At 42.5% G+C, this 14,846-nt stretch overlaps 1 protein-coding gene across 2 annotated transcripts in view; it reads left to right on the top strand.

Annotated features, from left to right (window-relative positions):
- Positions 1–14,145, top strand: part of LOC120997030 (auswaprin-a-like) — a 133,959-nt gene extending 119,814 nt beyond the window's left edge. Inside the window, exons 1-3 of one of the 2 annotated variants that reach the window (XR_005778039.1) lie at positions 4,883–4,996; positions 10,631–10,774; positions 13,893–14,145. Coding sequence is in view for 1 of the 2 variants with exons in the window: in XM_040426941.1 (XP_040282875.1) it covers positions 10,631–10,774; positions 13,893–14,032 (284 nt within the window). In the remaining variant the exon portion in view is untranslated. Of the gene's footprint in view, positions 1–4,882; positions 4,997–10,630; positions 10,775–13,892 lie in introns of those variants that run through there. The other variant, XM_040426941.1, reaches the window with a different exon arrangement.
- Positions 14,146–14,846: the final 701 nt, after the last annotated feature.

Here is a 14,846-nt window from a genome sequence, read left to right as displayed (position 1 = left end):
AATGAACCAGGCATGGATCCCTCAGGACTTGTCTGTACCTTGTGCAGAATAGACATGTATACCGGCACTAAGCAGCCATTGTCATACTGCAGCGCAATTGCTCATGTTTGTATTTTGGATATTTCACACTCTTTTGGGGTGTACCCTAATTAAAAAAATTAAATTAAATTAAAACCAAAAACCAGTGTTGGCTACCTCGTTCTCCTCCACCGCCGCTTTGACCTACTCCACTACGTCCACCGCCTCCTCAACCTCCTACTCCATATGGAACTCCACCTCATAAATATTTTTTATTTTATTTGTACGTGTTTTATTTTATGTCATTTCCCTACTTTGTCAGTTAAATTTTCGGGTGAAATTCACCAATTTTTGGGTGTGATGTACCACTGCTATACCTAGTAAAAAGGTAAAAAAATAAAATAAATTGTCAGTTACATTTTCGGGTGATATTCACCAATTTTTTGGTGTGATGTACCACTGCTATACCTAGTAGTCAGGTAAAAAAAAAAAAAAATGTGTCAGTTACATTTTAGGGTGAAATTCACCAATTTTTGGGTGTAATATACCTCTCCTCTACCTAGTTGAGAGATTAATAAATTTCAATAATATTTCTTTTACATTTTCGGGTGACAATAATCAATTTTTTTCTGTCATAGACCCCTGAACTGCCAAGTTACATTCTTAGGTTGACATTTACAATTTTGGACGTGAATAAACCCCTGCTCTGCATAGGTGACAGGGAATGAAATTTCAGAAATTCTTCTTTAATTGTTGTGCGCCACCTCCTTTCATTCAATGCTTAAACTTTAACAAGTTGTACCACATTTGCGCTTCATTAACTTTTCCCACATTTGCGCTTCTGTAATTTGTCCCACATTTGCGCCTTAATAGCCTTTTACACATTTCCGCTTCATCCCATTGCAGCCATTGACCTCCCTTGGATGAGGTCTTCCTTTCTCACACTCCCTCTCTGGCGTGGAATCCTGATTCGCTGATTACCGTGATCAACATGGTAGGCTCAGAAAATAACATCGAAAGTTGATAGAGATGATATCTAAATGGATGGTGGACGTCACAGGGACGTGCGATCAGGCAGAAGTTATCTAGAGTCAACAAAGCGGCAGCAGGGTCTCTCCTGTCTAACGTTTCCTAATCCAAAATACTGCAGTGACATTCCCTGTAATTTTTTATTAATCATTCCAATAACAGGGCATCTTAAGAGTCCTGTATTGTTATTAATCGTCACTATCTCCCGAGTCAGGAGTGGGTAATTGCCGCGCTACAGAGGGTGTGGAACAGGCTGAAGGAGATCCTTAAAGTCCCCGGTCCGTTTGTTTTCACCCCATTGTGGAGGAACGGGGCGCTGGAGGAATTCTTCAAGATCACAGACTTTGGTTATTGGTCACGAAAAGGCATCTACATGGTGTCTCACCTTTTTTATTTGGGTCGGTTTAAAACATTTCAGGAATTTGGTTTTAATGATAGTTCATCACTAGAGGTATTTATGTATGCACGTTTGAAACATGTCTTTGAAGCCTCTAGGAATAGGGGTCGTATTTTTCCACGAGAGAATATATTTTTTGACTATTGTGACGCCCAGAAGTATGAGAAGGTGAGAATATCTAGATTATATGCTAAACTCCGAATGGCACTGGCAACGGTAACACCTTTTAAAAGCCCAAGTAAATAGGAGCAAGAGCTGAATTGCTCTCCTTTACAGTGGCCTACTATTTATAGGAACGTGAGAAGGGCGTCAGTTTCCAGCACGCATAGATTAATTCAATTTAAGATTCTCCATAGACTGTATTACACGCCTAGGGTCCAAGGGAAATTTCCACAAAATAGGGACCGGGACTGTTGCTGCCCTAAATGTGGATATGTTAATGCGAGCTATGCCCACATGTTATGGAGCTGTAGTAAAATAAGAAAATATTGGGATGAGGTTTTCTCTGTCCTACAAAAGGAATCCTCAATGAACTATAACCCGGGGATCTTGATAGTGATCTTTGGAGACTATGGTTCAGAAACGGAAGTCCCTCCCCGGGTTAGACGGATTTGGATGAGAGGATTGATGGTAGCGAAAGCTATACTGGTCAAGTACTGGGGTTCTGTCTCCCAGCCTTCTTCAAGGGAGTGGGATCTATACCTTCAACAAATTAAAATCTATGAGGATATTGGAAAGAATCGGAGAGTTGCACGCAGAGCCACGTAGACATATTTTGACATGACTAATGTACTTACTGTTTGCTGTATTTGAATGAATTGAGGGGAACGACAGCCAAAGGGGGGGGGGGGGGGGAGGTATAAGGAAATCTATGATTGATATACTATATACACTGAAGTGGTTTATATTGGTCTATGTACTAATTTTAGGATTGTTATATTACATACATTGTTGTATTGGTATTAATTTTATGATTTTCTATAATAAAAATAAAGTTAAATAAAAAAAAAAAAAATAATTTCATCTATTGATCTCCCTTGGATGTGGTCTCTCTTTCTCACACTCCCTCTCCAGCCTGGAACCCTGATTCCCCGCCATCCGTGATCACCATGATAGGCGCAGAAAAGAACATCGAAAGTTGATAGAGCAGATATCAAATTGGATCGTGAACATCACGGGGACGTGCGACATGGTGGGGCAGTAAGTGTGCACACGCCTACACGAACAGACTGACAGGGGTCAGCCCCTGCAACTTCTGGGTCTCCAAATTGGGCACATGGCCTGAGCTTGCCCTTTACGCCTTGGAGGTGCTGGCCTGCCCTGCAGCCAGTGTATTGTCTGAACGTGTGTTTAGCATGACTGGAGGGGGTTATCACAGGTTATATTTCCCAATGTTTTGGGGTGTACCCTAATTTAAAAAAATAAAAATAAATTTTGAACAAAAAAGCAGTGTAGGCTACCTCCTCCTCCACCGCCGCTTCCACCTACACTGCCACATCCACCGCCTCCTCAACCTCCTACTCCATATGGACCTCGTCCTCCTAGATCAAGATTATTATTTTTTTATTTTTACGTATTTTATGTCATTTAAAGTCATTTCCCTATCCACATTTGTTTGCAGATGACTTGCCATGCTCTTAACCACATTTTGATGACATTTGCAGCCCTCTAGCCCTTTCCATTAATTTTTTACAGCCATTTTAGTGCTCAAAAGTTCGGGTCCCCATTGACTTCAATGGGGTTCGGGTTCGGGGTCAAGTTCGGGTCCCGAATTCGAACTTTTTTGTGAAGTTCGGCCGAACCCGTCGAACCCAAACATCTAGGTGTCCGCTCAACTCTACCTGTGAGTAATTAAGTTAGCTCATTGTGTTTGTTAATTGTATCACAGGCAGGGGGGGGGTTGTGTACATTGGCTGGGAGTGTTTCCATACTGTAAATGCATGTGATTGGCTAATGTAAAAGCTGTCTCAGTCTTCCACAAGGTCCCCAGGGGAGTGTCCCTTGCTGGAAGACCTGCATAAAAGGCTGACATGTACCCCTATTAAAGAGTTCCTACAGAGCCTCGTCTAGTAATTCATATGATTTCTGTTCGGCGCCTAGGAGGGTTCGGTAGCTGACTTCATATTTGGGAAAAAGAACAGCTTTGGCAGCGTTAACCCCTTTACCTACTCGGGGTGCCGTAACAGGGACTATCGTCCAGTTGCAGTTCTGCCATTTTGGGCTTTCAAGTAGGTAGAGAAAGCAGGATGGGTTCTAGTTCAGGGGCTCATTGACCTTGTCTATCTCTACCTACAGCCGGTACACCTGACTTTTCACTCCCCATGTTTAACCATTTGATTTATATGTAGCACAATGATCTTCAAGAGCATCCATTTTCCTTCCCTGACCAATCATCCCCCACCCACTCAAGTACATGACCCCCTCCCTCAATACTGATTACATTTCCTCTTTAAGTCAAACTATTATTTTTGTTTGGCATCATTATTCCACCTCTTGCCATCCTGTATTTTCTAATTTATACTCATACCCTTGTGATCCTCCCTTGAAGGGGTTTTCTCACTTCAGCAAATAGCATTTATTATGTAGAGGAAGTTAAAACAATTCATTTACTAATGTATTGTGATTGTCCATATTGCCTCCTCTGCTGGATGGATTCATTTTTCCGCTGAATTATACACCGCTTGTTTCCATGGTAGCTGCAAATATGAGCTGAAGGTTTTTCAGGTTCGCCTGCTATTAAAGTGAATGGGGCCAGCCGCGAACTTGCAGTTTTTGCGAAAATTTGATCGCGATCGCGAACCGTCCCGGCCGATGTTCGTCCATCACTAGCTGTGATGGCTTCTAAGTGCCCACAGCTTAAAAGCTTGTTGATTGGCTGCCCTTGTATGTTGTATGGCTCATATATGCACAATCCACGTTTCTATGTCGGGTTTTCTACCTTGCTGTTTTCCCCTCATGCCTTGCTTCTTTTTGTACTGAAACCTTCTATATCTTTTATATTTTATGCCATGACTAAGGGCGTCTTTCCCCGCAACGCGTCGGCTTGATCATCTTCCTTTGTCCTGAGCTATAATAAAGACATTTTATGTATTTTATAACGAGTGCTGATAAAACCTCGCTTTACTTATTGTGTTTCCTGGGATCCAGCCCTATGTTCTTGCACCGTGCTACCTGTGGAGGTGACCTGATTCAAGTATTCGTATTTCTCCATATCTAATATATATGTATGTTCTCTTGTAAATGTAAATGGAAATGTTCTTCCACCACCAAAGATACAAGAAGTTCCTGGCATATAATTATCAGCCAGTCCTAATTACAGTAGTATCTTCTTATGATACAAAAGATTAGGAAATCCAAGATTGTGAAAGAGTATGTCTCACCCTGCATCTTCTCCTCCCTTCCTTCTACATCTCTATAAATGGTGAGTCCTTCACCTAGATTGTTCATATCTCCAGTGCTCAGCAGATATGGCACCGGTGACCGGCTCTCTCATTGTTCTCATTCTGTGCTGTGCAGGAGCATTAGCAGACAACCATGACAAACCACCATCAGGTAATCCTACTAAGAATGCTGACAAGTCACAGGGATGAATGGAGAACCTTCTAGGTGGCATCTAATGGCTGTTTCACATATTTCAGTTGTGTCTGGCTACTTTCTTGTGCTGGATATAACTGATGACCAGGCTGAGCTCCTGTCTGATGTCCATAGCTGCACTGAGAAATGTAGACTGCATAGGAAGATGTCCAGTGGTGAAACTGATGCTTTTAGACACAAAAAAACCCAAAGGAAGCTAAAGGGTCAGTTGTGCCATCACTTTCCCATTGAGGGCTTGTGTACTATGGGAAAATGGAGTTGGGGATGGGGGTGAGGGGTGAATATATGTGAAAATGTGTAAAGGAGAGTTTGAAGGATTTTTATAAACTTGGCTCAGAGCAGGGGGTTGTATAAATTACAGGAAGTAATTTCACATTGATATCATATTCACAATACACATGACCACTGCTGCCAATCAATTGTCTTAGTGTTCATGCGCCACTCATGTGACTGGGATCAGAATGTGGCTCTGAAGATGGAGGACATATAAAAGCTAAGCATGGGGATTTTCCTTTAGTTTACACAGCCCCTGGCTCTGGTTCCGTTAAAATCTTGTACATCTTTGTTGTGATCTCTGTCATCGTCTCGATCTCTTCGTTGTTCTTTCTCTTCCTCTATTTCCTTTAAGTCTATTGAGCGTCACACTCAAGAATAACATGAACAATTTTTTTTTTGGCATGATCAAGACTCCACTGGTTTTCCTTGTTTTCTTCTACAACCTTAAAGGCTATGTACACCTTTGGGGGCATTTTTTTATTATTGCATTGTACTTATTTTGAGCTAAAAAATCATTTGATCATTTCAATTGGTCTTTATTAACCCCTTTATGTACGGCGGAAGCCCGGTCCCTAAACATGGCTCCCGCTCGCACATGTAGCGGGCGCCTTAGCCGCTGGGTTTCTGCTATTTTAAATGCTGTGGTCAAATGTGACGGCATCTGATCAGTCCGGAGCGGAAGTTGCGGGCTTCCGCTCCGGTAACAGCGTTCCCCGACTGAGATTGGGGAACCTGTTACATTGCGCTAATAGACCAAAGCCTCAAGCAGGCTTCGGTGCCTATTTCAGGTATATACCAATACAGGCCACTAGGTGGCAGCATTGTATTGTTATATTAAAAATGACATTTGTAATGATGGCTATATAGCCATCAATGAACAGAATGAGCAATCTAATGATTGCCAGTTATTGTCACCCAAGGTGACTTAAAAAAGTTTTAAAAAAAAGTTAAAATAAGTTTTTACAAATAAAAATACTTAACCAATAAAAAAAATAAACATCATGAGCATTGCCACGTACGAAAAGGCCCATACAATTAAAATATAACAATATTAATGGCATACGGCAAATGGCGTAACAGGAAAAAAAATAAAAACAGCCAATTTGACATTTTTTGTCACTTCAACTACCCAATATTTTTTAGCCCTTATAAGGCTATATGAATGGAAAAATAAAAAAGTTAAGACTATGGAAAGGAGGGAAGTGAAAAGCGAGAACGCAAAAAAGGAAAATCTCATGGTCCTCAAGAGGTTAAAAATATGGAGCCTTTTTCCTGTACAGAGTTGAGATGCCCTAGTAGCAGCTTCTGGATTTTCTTTATTTTTCATTAGTTTGAGAGCTGGCCGGCTCCTTATCTCTTATCTCTGACCTTATAAACACTCATTATAGCTCAGTCCTTATCTTAATGATAAGAATGTGACTTAAATAGGTGTATATGACCTGTAAGTAGTTTAGAGATAAGGGTTATTAGAAGGGATGAGCGTTCAGACACGGACTTTGTCACCGAACTCCGTTTTCGGGTTTGTTGTTCGGATGCTGAATACAGTTTGTTGAAATGAGCAAGCTTTTTAGCTGTGGGCACTTATATCACAGTCATGCCCAGTATTGGCATGGTTGTGATTGGCCGGCGCAGCACATGACCTGCTTTTTAAAAGTGTCTGTCTCCACCAGACAGAATGGCAGCATTTTAAAGGCCAGGAATTTTGAAATGCTGGCATTCAGGGCTAAGGATCGCGGGTGGGTAGGGGGGTACTTCCTCTTTCTCTCCAGTGTTTGGGGGATGGAGAGCTGAACGCTTCCATGGGACAGTGTGGAGATGCTTGGTGACCCAGGTGGTGGCGTTGCTGGCACATCCTCTGTTTGTGGGGTGGCAGATGCCACTGTCACTCCAGAGTCGGAGGAAGAGGCCGAGACTGCAGCAGAAGAGGAAGCAAGAGGAGCATGAGATCTTTTGTAGCTTTTGAGGTGTCTACTCCACTGCAGCTCGTTCTTTGCATTTAGATGCCTGGTCATGCAGGAGGTGCTCAGGTTTAGAACATTTATGCCTCGCTTCAAGCTCCGACTGCACTGTGTGCAAACCACCCATGTCTTGTCGTCAGCACATTGTCTGAAGAACTGCCACGCCAGGGAACTCCTTGGAGATGGCTTTGGTGTGCTCAGTCCCTGGGTGCAGTGGGCAGTAGCAGGCATACTACTACAGGGAACTCTGCTTTTGCACCCTGTTCCCTCTTTTGCTGTCCACCACCTCTTCCTCCGAACTGCACATATCACTCGCATGACCTTGATTCCATGTGGGGTCTAGGACCTCATCATCCTCCACATCATCTTCCACCCACTCTTCAGCCCTGCCCTCCTTGTCGGTCTGCACACTGCAGAAAGCCACAGCAGTTGGCACCTGTGTATCATCATCATCAGAGACGTGCTGCGGTGAAAGACAGATGCCAATGGGCTGCAGTTGCCAATTCTGATCTTTCAGCAGGGGACCGGGTGGGAGACAATGTGAAGGAACTGAAGGCACTGTCAGCAACCCAATCTATTAGCAACTCTACTTGTTCTGGCCTCACAATTCGTACACCGGTATTTGGGCTTACAAAATAACGCTGAGCGTTCTGTCGCCTACGTGCACCTGAGGAAGGTGTTTCACTTGTGCGTGTAGCTAGCACAGATCGACCACGTCCTCTCCCTGCAACAGGAGCTCCACCAACACCAGCAGCACCACGACCAGGGCCACGTCCCTTATTTGATGCTCTCCTCATTATTTGAGGTCACCCACTGAAATAACAGACGGATTAACTATATTAATTTCCCTGTCACGGATGCAGTGCAGGTGTACCTCACACCAAAAATGGTTATATGTCACCCACCGAACTAACAGACGGATTAAATATTATTATATATAACTATTTTTGTGTCAGGGGTACAAAGATGGTGTATTGCGCCCACAGAATAAATAGCCAGATGAGATTCCTAACACTTTCCCTTTTATAACACTTTCCAGCTTTTATAGAGGCTGAGTCACATGATGCACCCGCTAATCCCAGCCATGTCATTAGTAGACATGGCTGTGATTAGAGATGGCCTTGCGGCGAACTTTGCTCGACCGCGGTTCGCCGAACAGGCGAACATATGGCGATATTCGCCGGCACCATATTCTTTTACATTGTGAAGAACTTTGACCCATGACACATCCATCAGGTGGTACAGGACAGCCAATTGAGAAGTATCAGCACATGGACTCACCCCCTACTGCAGGTATATAGAGGGACAAACGCCATTGGAACAAATAATTTCTACTGGTGTGATTAACCAGTTGACGACCACGTGTTATCGAATTTCACCTATTATCATTTGGAGTTTTTTCAAGAGGGGGGATTTTGTTAGCCATGTTTTTAATCCAATTTAATATTTTTAGTTCTTTTAAACATTATTGTCTAGCACGAATATTCGAATAACGAATTTTAATTACGAATACCGGCACTTCGATGATTCACGAATATTTAGAATATATTGCTATGTATTCGTTTTTCGAATATTCGTCATTTTTCATCATCCATCTGAAGTGAACACCCTGCTTAGGGTGTCTGGTTCCCAAAAAAAACTGTTCTTATCTGTCCGGGCTCCCTAAAATTTCAGCCCGCTCCAGTCAGTGCCCATTGCCGTGTGCATGGAGCGTCTCCATCACAATGGGAACGCCTCAGGGTTAGAATATACCATCGGATCTGAGTTTTCACAATCTCACAACAGTGAATAGTCGTGTTCACTTCAGATGGAAAAAAATGACGAATATTCTAAAAAACTAATATATAGCAATATATTCTATATAGTGCTATATATTCGTTTTTTTCGAATATATGACAAATATTCTATTAAATATTTGTCAAATATTGCAAATTCGAATATAGCCCCTGCCGCTCATCACTATTAGGCCTCATGCACACGACAGTTGTTTTTTGCGTCCGCAAATTGTGCGTCCGTTAAAAAAAAACGGATGCAGCATCCGTTTTCTTTTGGAGGATCCGTTTTTTTCCACAGATCCCTTGTAATAAATGCCTATCCTTGTCCGCATATGGGAAAAAAGTAGAACATGCACTATTTTTTTTGCTGAAGGGAAACACGGACAACAGACGCGGATGAACAACACAAACGGATGAACAATCAGCATTTTTTTGCTCACCCATTGAAATAAATGGGTCCCCATCCTACCCGCAAAAAAAATAGAACGGAGGCCGAGAAAAACAACTGTCGTGTGCATGAGGCCTTAAATGTATGTATTTGACATGTATTTGTACTGGCCTGCAGTAAAATTGATATCCAATGACCATCTAATCTACCTCCAGCCACATAATCACTTGATGTTTTCTGTCCGGTGAATGAATAATGTTTGGGGCCTGCAGTAAAATTTTTATCTATTGACCGCATAATATTCCTCGAGACACATAATCAGAATTTATTTTATGTCAGGTGAATCCCTAATGTTCGGGGCCTGTACTCCCGTGGCCTAAAACAAAAATTTCTAGGCTCCGGCAGGGCACATTTTTGAGAATTTCTCTGTTAGACGCATAAAAATGGCCCCTGAATAAAATACATATTTTTTGTTGGAATTTCTGCCATAGATCCCCCTCTAGTATATCACTGTCCATGTTGTGGGATGATTTGTGCACTTCTTGTAAGTATTTGGTGGCTGCAAATATGAGCTGAAGGTTTTTCAGGTTCGCCTGCTATTAAAGTGAATGGGGCCAGCCGCGAACTTGCAGTTTGCGAACATTTGATCGCGATCGCGAACCGTCCCGGCCGATGTTCGTCCATCACTAGCTGTGATGGCTTCTAAGTGCCCACAATTTAAAAGCTTGTTGATTGGCTGCCCTACAGCCTTTCAACAAGCTTTATTAAATGCCCGAACACCTAACTCGAACCTGAACTTTTGCTGCAATGTTTGGTTTTTGGGTCTTTGTACCCAAAATCGCAAACTTTTGTAAGGACCCGAACTTTGCAGTTGGGGTTCGCTAAACACTATCAACCAGCACTTTTATTGGGTGAGGCTTCAATGGTTGTTGGATGGTTTTTGGAGGTCCAAATGGACAAAGCTATGGGGTGTCTACTGTCCTAAATGTAAACAGCATGATCTTCAGGTTTTGGTTTTATGGTTATATCTCTGATCCTTCTGGAGGAGACAGTTCTTTCCACCAGAGGAAAAGCCGGTCACAGAAGAGACAACCTGACCAGCAAATTGATGAAATATTTCATTTTTTAAACCTGGTTGATAAGAGCTCAGTAACTGCATGAAAAGTTTGTAACACATCAAAATCTTTAATTATAGAGAAACCGGGAGGATGCCCAATATCTCCATTTAGACCGTGTGATCCATATCCTGAAGATAAGTGCAAATCAGACGCAGAATGTACAGGAAAGAAGAAGTGCTGCTTCTATGAATGCAATAGAAATTGCCATGATCCCAACATTGGTGAGTTCAATAGAATCCAAACTCAACAAGTAGATGGAGCAGATTATTAGACAGGATTTGGCACCTGGTGCAGGAGTCTGACAGAGCGGTGGGTAACGGACCAGCTCCACCTGATCTGCCAAAACCTGCTTTCACACAAACACATCTCAGAGGTCTATTCTGCTTCACTGGTGTCGTCATATGATAGCTCCACAAGGTTCTCTGTGCTCATGTAGAAGTAATGTTTCTAGTGTCATTAAGTACATTTCTTTTAGGCACATAAATTATGTAATCTGTACAGATCCTGAGTTACACCCTGAATTATCCTCCAGAGCTGCACTCACTATTCTGCTGGTGCAGTCACTGTGTACATACATTACATTACTTATCCTGTACTGAACCTGAGTTACATCCTGTATTATACTCCAGAGCTGCACTCACTATTCTGCTGGTGCAGTCACTGTGTACATACATTACATTACTTGTCCTGTACAGATCCTGAGTTACACCCTGTATTATACTCCAGAGCTGCACTCACTATTCTGCTGGTGCAGTCACTGTGTACATACATTACATTACTTATCCTTTACTGATCCTGAGTTACATCCTGTATTATACTCCAGAGCTGCACTCACTATTCTGCTGGTGGAGTCACTGTGTACATACATTACATTACTTATCCTGTACTGATCCTGAGTTACATCCTGTATTATACCCCAGAGCTGTACTCACTATTCTGCTGGTGCAGTCACTGTGTACATACATTACTTATCCTGTACTGATCCTGAGTTGCATCCTGTATTATACTCCAGAGCTGCACTCACTATTCTGCTGCTGCAGTCACTGTGTACATACATTACATTACTTATCCTGTACTGATCCTGAGTTACATCCTGTATTATACTCCAGAGCTGCACTCACTATTCTGCTGGTGCAGTCACTGTGTACATACATTACATTACTTGTCCTGTACAGATCCTGAGTTACACCCTGTATTATACTCCAGAGCTGCACTCACTATTCTGCTGGTGCAGTCACTGTGCACATACATTACTTATCCTGTACTGATCCTGAGTTACATCCTGTATTATACTCCAGAGCTGCACTCACTATTCTGCTGGTGCAGTCACTGTGTACATACATTACATTACTTATCCTGTACTGATCCTGAGTTACATCCTGTATTATACTCCAAAGCTGCACTCACTATTCTGCTGGTGCAGTCACTGTATACATACATTACATTACTTCTCCTGTACTGATCCTGAGTTACACCCTGTATTATACTCCAGAGCTGCACTCACTATTCTGCTGGTGGAGTCACTGTGTTCATACATTACATTACTTAACCTGTACTGATCCTGAGTTACATCCTGTATTATCCTCCAGAGCTGCACTCACTATTCTGCTGGTGCAGTCACTGTGTACATACATTACTTATCCTGTACTGATCCTGAGTTACATCCTGTATTATACTCCAGAGCTGCACTCACTATTCTGCTGGTGCAGTCACTGTGTACATACATTACTTATCCTGTACTGATCCTGAGTTACATCCTGTATTATACTCCAGAGCTGCACTCACTATTCTGCTGGTAGAGTCACTGTGTACATACATTACATAACTTAACCTGTACTGATCCTGAGTTACATCCTGTATTATCCTCCAGAGCTGCACTCACTATTCTGCTGGTGCAGTCACTGTGTACATACATTACTTATCCTGTACTGATCCTGAGTTACATCCTGTATTATACTCCAGAGCTGCACTCACTATTCTGCTGGTGCAGTCACTGTGTACATACATGACATCACTTATCCTGTACTGATCCTGAGTTACATCCTGTATTATACTCCAGAGCTGCACTCACTATTCTGCTGGTGCAGTCACTGTGTACATACATTACATTACTTGTCCTGTACAGATCCTGAGTTACACCCTGTATTATACTCCAGAGCTGCACTCACTATTCTGCTGGTGCAGTCACTGTGTACATACATTACTTATCCTGTACTGATCCTGAGTTACATCCTGTATTATACTCCAGAGCTGCACTCACTATTCTGCTGGTGCAGTCACTGTGTACATACATTACTTATCCTGTACTGATCCTGAGTTACATCCTGTATTATACTCCAGAGCTGCACTAACGATTCTGCTGCTGAAGTCACTGTGTACATACATTACTTATCCTGTACTGATCCTGAGTTACATCCTGTATTATACTCCAGAGCTGCACTCACTATTCTGCTGGTGCAGTCACTGTGTACATACATTACATTACTTCTCCTGTACTGATCCTGAGTTACACCCTGTATTATACTCCAGAGCTGCACTCACTATTCTGCTGGTGGAGTCACTGTGTACATACATTACTTATCCTGTACTGATCCTGAGTTACACCCTGTATTATACTCCAGAGCTGCACTCACTATTCTGCTGGTGCAGTCACTGTGTACATACATTACTTATCCTGTACTGATCCTGAGTTACATCCTGTATTATACCCCAGAGCTGCACTCACTATTCTGCTGGTGAAGTCACTGTGTACATACATTACATTACTTGTCCTGTACAGATCCTGAGTTACACCCTGTATTATACTCCAGAGCTGCACTCACTATTCTGCTGGTACAGTCACCGTGTACATACATTACATTACTTATCCTGTACTGATCCTGAGTTACATTCTGTATTATACCCCAGAGCTGCACTCACTATTCTGTTGATGCAGTCACTGTGTACATACATTACTTATCCTGTACTGATCCTGAGTTACATCCTGTATTATACCCCAGAGCTGCACTCACTATTCTGCTGGTGGAGTCACTGTGTACATACATTACATTACTTAACCTGTACTGATCCTGAGTTACATCCTGTATTATCCTCCAGAGCTGCACTCACTATTCTGTTGGTGCAGTCACTGTGTACATACATTACTTATCCTGTACTGATCCTGAGTTACATCTTGTATTATACTCCAGAGCTGTACTCACTATTCTGCCATTTTCTGGATATCTCTCTCATTGATGCCGCTCTTCCAGTCTCTCAGTATATGTAGTGTTGATACTTTGTGTCTTATATTTCTATTGTGACATCTGGAAATCTAACTCAATTACCATTTTTTTTTTCCAGAGAAGCCCGGAACATGCCCACCACCAATGACCAGGTGCCAAGCCACTTGGGAAACTCCAAGATGTAAAGTGGACACTGATTGTACAGGAAACAAGAAATGCTGCATCAGAACTTGTATCCCAGAGTGCATCACTGTGTAATAAGTGATGTGCGGCCGGCCGGATGCATCTCCGTCCCTCACAGCGGAGGACACATCGCTGATCAGCCTCAGTAATTCTCTCTTCTCAGTATTAAAAAGTGAAAGTTTGATTTATGATTATTATTTTGTCCCATTACTTTTGGTTCCTTAACAAGTGGGAGGCACATATACAAACTGCTGTAATTCCTGCACCGTTCACCTGATTTGGATGTAAATACCCTAAAATTACAGCTGACAGTCTGCACTTAAAGGACATCTTGTTTGTTTCATTTCAAATCCATTGTGGTGGTGTATAATGCCAAAAATTTTAGAATTGTGTCGATGTCCCAATATTTAAGGACCTGACTAGAGTTGAGCGAACTGTAAAGTTCAGGTTCGTACAGAACTTTAGGTTTTTCGGCACCCGAGCCCGAACCCGAACATTTTCGCAAAAGTTTGGGTTTGGTGTTCGGCGCTTTCTGAAAGGCTGCACAGCAGCCAATCAACAAGCGTCATACTACTTGCCCCAAAAGGCCATCACAGCCATGCCTACTATTGGCATGGCTGTGATTGGCCAACTGCAGCATGTGACCCAGCCTCTATTTAAGCTGGAGTCACGTAGCGCTGCACGTCACTCGGCTCGGATTAGTGTAGGGAGAGGCTGCAGCTGCTGTGAGGGAGAGATCAGGGAGGAATCTTATGAAGAACTGGTTTATGTACTCAGCGATCTACAGCAAATGTGTTTTGTGGGTGCAGTGCACAATTGTTTTAAGCCTGCCCTGAGCCAACTACTGCTGAAAACGAACTTTTTTTACTTCAGTTTGTCAATATCAATA

This window comes from Bufo bufo, chromosome 4, assembly GCF_905171765.1.
Source record: "Bufo bufo chromosome 4, aBufBuf1.1, whole genome shotgun sequence".
NCBI lineage: Eukaryota > Metazoa > Chordata > Amphibia > Anura > Bufonidae > Bufo > Bufo bufo.
The sequence above is the reverse complement of the archived record's forward strand: the minus strand, read 5'-3'. Positions and strand labels throughout refer to the sequence as shown.